The sequence below is a fragment of the Theropithecus gelada genome, chromosome 4 (assembly GCF_003255815.1).
Source record: "Theropithecus gelada isolate Dixy chromosome 4, Tgel_1.0, whole genome shotgun sequence".
Lineage (NCBI taxonomy): Eukaryota > Metazoa > Chordata > Mammalia > Primates > Cercopithecidae > Theropithecus > Theropithecus gelada.
The window spans coordinates 116,820,581-116,826,602 of NC_037671.1; the positions used below are offsets into that span (position 1 = coordinate 116,820,581).

The 6,022-nt window shown below is 40.9% G+C and overlaps 1 protein-coding gene and 1 non-coding gene across 4 annotated transcripts in view; one reads left to right on the forward strand and one right to left on the reverse strand.

The window, feature by feature from the left end:
* The window catches only part of KATNA1 (katanin catalytic subunit A1), a 66,920-nt gene extending 62,441 nt beyond the window's left edge, over positions 1-4,479 (forward strand). For 2 of the 3 annotated variants that reach the window (XM_025381875.1, XM_025381876.1), the window contains exons 8-11: positions 704-830; positions 1,407-1,541; positions 1,864-1,990; positions 4,121-4,479. In XM_025381875.1, coding sequence (XP_025237660.1) covers positions 704-830; positions 1,407-1,541; positions 1,864-1,990; positions 4,121-4,319 — 588 coding nt within the window. In that variant the 3' untranslated portion in view covers positions 4,320-4,479. The remainder of the gene's footprint in view (positions 1-703; positions 831-1,406; positions 1,542-1,863; positions 1,991-4,120) is intronic. The other variant, XM_025381877.1, reaches the window with a different exon arrangement.
* Positions 4,480-4,603: 124 nt separating this feature from the next.
* On the reverse strand, positions 4,604-4,738 carry LOC112623980. The gene has a single exon (XR_003119314.1). It is a non-coding gene; the product is annotated as a small nucleolar RNA SNORA2/SNORA34 family (small nucleolar RNA).
* Positions 4,739-6,022: the final 1,284 nt, after the last annotated feature.

Sequence of the window (6,022 nt, forward strand, 5' to 3'; positions counted from 1 at the left end):
ACCATCCTCCTGACCTCGTGATCCGCCCGTCTCTACTAAAAAATACAAAAAAACTAGCCGGGCGAGGTGGCGGGCGCCTGTAGTCCCAGCTACTCGGGAGGCTGAGGCAGGAGAATGGCATGAACCCGGGAGGCGGAGCTTGCAGTGAGCCAAGATCACGCCACTGCACTCCAGCCTGGGCGGCAGAGCGAGACTCTGTCTCAAAAAAAAAAAAAAAAAAAAAAAAGAAGCCATACTTTAGCTGTTCTAATTCTATCCCATCTCCCCAATATTAGTGTGAAAGATGCACAGTGTGGCAAGCTCGTTAGCTGTTTTGTTGTTTTCTTTCTTTCCTCGTTTTAGAGACAGGTTCTCACTGTCACCCAGTCTGGAATACAGTGGCGTGGTGTGATCATAGCTCACTGCAGCCTTGAACTCCTGGCCTCAAGGGATCCTCTCACCTATTCCCTTGAGTAGCTGGGACTCGGGCACGTGTAACCACACTCAACTAATATTTTAATTTTCTGTAGAGATGGAGTCTTGCTATGTTGCCCAGGCTGGTCTCGAACTCTTGGGCTCAATCCATCCTCCTGCCTCACCCTCCTAGCGTTGGGATTACAAGTGTGAGCCACTGCGCCCAGCCTCCCTCAGCTGTTTTCTGATTGCTAACCTGTGGATTATTTTAAAATGAAATAGTTTGGTATTGCATGATTTTTTCCTTTAGGCTCGATTTTATTCTCCAGCCACCATATTTATTGATGAGATAGACTCCATTTGTAGTCGCCGAGGGACTTCTGAAGAACATGAAGCAAGCAGAAGGGTGAAAGCGGAGCTGCTGGTTCAAATGGATGGTATCTATGTGTTTAGCATGAGTTGACCAGGGACGGGAGGTTGTTAGGTATGGCGTCTCCAGCTCCAGTTGGTCAAACTTTACTCATACTGCTAACCCAAGGCTTTTAATAGGTATTCATAACTTCAGATGGACTAGAGGGGGTGGCAAGTAGTTCCTGATAGTGATAGTAATAGATCTGGTACACTGACAGTGGTGACAAGTCAGAATTAATGGCCACCCACAGGGCACCCTTTTGGTATATACAACTATCTTACTTTAGCTATGAAATTGAAATAAAAATAAATGCAGATAAATTGGCCTTAGAGTTTATGTATGCTTTGAAAAAGATTTAAAATTGTTATGTAGTTGAACTGATCTGGCTTTCGATTAAATCTATTTTGAGTTATATATTTGCTTACTACAGAACTCATTTTCTTTGGATTACAAATTCACATATGTACCAGTTAAGTCTTAGGGCTTGAAGACTATGCTTCCTTGTATTGTACTGAGTATCTGATGATCTTTAAATAGCTGAGCTTTATTTGGTATAATCCAACTTAATATCTTTTTCACTCTCTCCTTACCCTTATTTTAGGTGTTGGAGGTGCTTCTGAAAATGATGACCCTTCCAAAATGGTTATGGTTCTGGCAGCTACTAATTTTCCCTGGGATATAGATGAGGCTTTAAGACGACGCCTTGAGAAACGAATCTATATTCCTTTGCCATCAGGTATCTTCTTTTCAATCTCGTCAGAAAGCCTGTTAACTTTCAGGTAGTTTTGTTTAGAGAATTTAAAATTTGGTATTAACTAACTTTCCCGAAGAGATACATGAGGAGTATCTTCCCTTACAGTACTAGTTAGGCTAAATGCCTTAATAATAAATAGTAAGGAATTAAAAAGTAAAGAATGGCTCTTGAATTAAGCAAATGATCTCTTCTTAGAGATCCAGTTCTTACTGGAAAACAACATCTCACACAAAGAAGATTTGAGACAACAGTATACTATGTTTATGCTGCAGGCTTACATTTTAAAATTTGTTTCTACCATTAGCAAAAGGCAGGGAGGAGCTATTACGAATAAGTCTACGTGAGCTGGAATTGGCTGATGATGTTGACCTTGCAAGTATAGCAGAAAACATGGAAGGTTATTCAGGTGCGGACATTACCAACGTGTGCAGGTATGGATTATCACGGAAGCATAGGTTTTTGTAGGCATAAACTTCTAATATGAAGTTTCTTGGTTTTGTTTTTTGAGACCAAGTCTTGCTCTGTCACCCAGACTGGGGAGTAGAGGCGCATTCATAGCTCACTGCAGCCTGAAACTCCTGGGCTCAAGTGATCCTCTGACGTGAAGTTTTTATGCTGAATTAAGATAGATCAATATCTTGGTGGTGGCTCACGCCTGTAATCTCAGCACTTTGGGAGGCCAAGTGGGAGATCACTTGAGCCCAGGAGTTTGACTGGCCTGGGCAACATAGCAAGACCTCCTCTCCATGAAAAAAATTTTAAAAATTAGCTGGGCATGGTGGTGCCCACTTGTGGTTACCACCTGCTCCAGAAGCTGAGGCAGGAGGATTGCTTGAGCCCAGGAGGTTGACGTTGCAGTGAGCCATGATTGTGCCCCTGCACCCCAGTCTGGGCAACAGAGCAAGACCCTGTGTCCAAAAAAAAAAAAAAAAAAGATGAATAAAGACTCACATTCCAGTTTTTTGTTTTGTTTTTTGAGACAGACTCTCGCTCTATCACCCAGGCTGGAGTGCAGTGGTCTGATCTCAGCTCACCGCAACCTCTGCCTCCTGGGTTCAAGTGATTCTTGTGCCTCAGCCTCCTGAGTAGCTGGGACTACAGGTGTGTGTCACCACACATTTTTGTATTTTTAGTGGAGATGGGGTTTCACCATGTTGGACAGGCTGGTCTCAACTCCTGACCTCAAGTAATCCGCCTGCCTCAGCCTCCCAAAGTGCTGAGATTACAGGCGTGAGCCACTGTGCCCAGCCCCCCATACATTTTGTAGATAGGGTCACAAATTCTGGTTTTGTTGGTGTTAGCAGGTACTGGTAAGATATCTGGGTATCTTTCATGTCAGTGAAGAGTCTACAGTTCATTTGAAAGCTACAAGTTCAAGAAGCTAATGTTAGGATAAATTGTGTAAAATAGAACATCAATAATTGTCTTGGATTAAAAAAATTGTTTGGCCGGGCGCGGTGGCTCAAGCCTGTAATCCCAGCACTTTGGGAGGCCGAGACGGGCGGATCACGAGGTCAGGAGATCGAGACCATCCTGGCTAACACAGTGAAACCCCGTCTCTACTAAAAAATACAAAAAAAACTTAGCCGGGCGAGGTGGCAGGCGCCTGTAGTCCCAGCTACTCGGGAGGCTGAGGCGGGAGAATGGCGTGAACCCGGGAGGCGGAGCTTGCAGTGAGCTGAGATCCGGCCACTGCACTCCAGCCTGGGTGACAGAGCGAGACTCCGTCTCAAAAAAAAAAAAAAAAAAATTGTTCGTGCCTTTGTTCGCTATATTATAAAATACGAAATGATTGTGAAAAATATTGACTTGCCATATGCACAGAGTACAGTCTCATTCTCAGTGAACTTATCCTAAATGTGATAGAATAGCAGTAAAAAGAAAAAAAGACTGTCTTTAATCCAGCTGGTTCAGTCGGTTTTGTCCTAATCTAAGTATCAGTAGAGACACTTAATTACCCAGGGGCTTGACTGCGCTCATTTCCTCCTCTCTGAAGTGAGCATCCCACACAGGGTTCTGAGGATTAAAGCTAAGGTGAATACATCAATCAGCTGTATTGCTATCCCTTTGCATAAATGGTGGCTGCTATTAAGGATAAAACTTGGTAAAAGGAAAGAGCTATTTGAATCTGAAGTTGTTGTTTTTTTTAAACACAAATAGAGGAGAAAAGGAGAAACCACTGAACTTACCTAGCTTTTCCTCTACATGGAGAAAATATTTAATTTTCTTAACAGGTTCTCTTCTGACTCTGTGATGCTTATTCTTCATTTTATTGAATAGTTATAATGAAATTCAAATTGCTAGCTTTAATACCCCTTTTACTTTTTCTGGGGCTTTATATTCAGTATTATTTAAATTAGCATCCTATTTTATTACAGATTTAACTGCTTAAAAAACACAACAGGCTTTGTATTCCAATAAGCTTCTCCACAATACTACATATATATAATTAGAGAATGCTACAACAGATCAATTGAAAATGTTTCTATTAACAGGTTTTCATTTAACCAAAGTAACACTTTGTCTGTTGTTATTGTTGTTGTTTTTAACTTAAAACCTAGGGATGCGTCCTTGATGGCAATGAGAAGGCGCATTGAAGGTTTGACTCCAGAGGAAATCCGAAATCTTTCCAAAGAAGAAATGCACATGCCTACAACTATGGAGGATTTTGAGATGGCTTTAAAAAAGGTTTCTAAGTCAGTGTCTGCTGCAGACATTGAAAGATATGAGAAATGGATATTTGAGTTTGGATCATGCTAAATTCTCACATGTAAATTGTGAGAAATGTGCCTTAAGTGTTTGAATATTAAATGCAGTAATTCATTGCACTGAGTGCTATATTTTTTTTAACTTTCATGATGGTAAGATTTTTTTTAAACCCTTATGATTCTGAATAAAGGCAATATTTTTAAGCTGAAAATTTGTTTTACTTTAGCATTACTAGATTTCTATTTCACTGACCACAAATGTTACAACACAAATGTTACTTAGCTTGGAAAGCTGTCTTTTCTTTTTTATCTTTGCTTTTTCTATTTTTTTCAAGACTGTGTTTCTTCCAACTGAACTGGCCATTCATATTGGGATTAGCCAACAGACCATAAGACAGACATCAATCTTGGCTCTTGTTTGAAACCAACAGCTACAATGGCAAACCACCACCTGTCTTGATTCGGGGCCTAGGAAAGCTGTCTTTATATGCACTTCTAACTTGGCATCTTCTCTCCCACTGTTTGCTGCTGTCACTCCTTCTAGGGAGGAAAAAATTGGCTCTAGCTCCGGTTAAACTTTACCCATTGCCTCTGGGTGCCTGTGGATAACTGAAAATCCCTGAACATTTTTACACAGTAGCTAATTAAAGCATGAGCCAAGCCCATAACACCTGGTGTTATGGTAGCTTCCCTTCACCTCCTGGGAGAGTTTTAAAGACACATTTTACTTTGCATTTTAAAAAGAAAAAATAAAAGTCTTACTTGACTTTGATTTTGCCTACATAAAAGGCTGTACTTTAGGCAAATAATAGGCATTTCTAAACCTGTGCTGCTCATAGTACTCTAATCACTCATTAACTCATGCATACTGAACATAGCTAAAGTAATAGTTAATGGTATAAGTTAGTAAGTGAAATAAAAGTTAATGGTATAAAATTTAGGTAAGATTTCCATGTGTGACTGCTTAGAAAAAAATAATTTACCATGTTATCACAACCATAGAAAACAGAGCCTCAGAGATTGCAGACCTTGCTGTGGTCCCAAGTCTTACTGAGAAAGAAAGAAGCCCGGATAGGGATCTTCTGACTGCAAAGTCTACACTCTCCAATAGACCATGTAGCCTCCTAAAGTTTTTTCTTCACTAGAATCTGTAAGCTTATGCTTAATAGATAAAATAAGACCATGTCATCATTTGGAGTTAGAACTGGTGCTTTCTAATAACTTACGGAATAAGAAAGGGTGTAAAGAAAGTGTTACTAGCTGGTAACTCTAGGATCAAATTATAAGTTGCAGGTTATTTTTTTTTCAGCAGTATTCCATGCAATGTAACAATTAAAGTCTGGCAAAATGAAACATCACTCCTTCATTCTACTTCTTGTCATCCTCTCCACCCCCACCACACACATATGTTTGGCCTAAATATAAAGTGGTCTCAAAAAAACCAACCATGGCCGGGCATGGTGGCTCACGCCTGTAATTCCAGCACTTTGGGAGGCCTAGGTGGGTGGATTACCTGAGGTCAGGAGATTGAGACCAGCCTGGCCAACACGGTGACACCCCATCGCTACTAAAAATACAAAAATTAGCCGGGCATGGTGGTGGGAGTCTGTAATCCCAGCTACTCAGGAGGCTGAGGCAGAATTGCTTGAACCTGGGAGGCGGAGGTTGCAGTGAGCTGAGATCACATCATTGCACTCCAGCCTGGGCAACAAGAGTGAAACTCCATCTCAAAAAAAAAAAAAACAACCATTACTT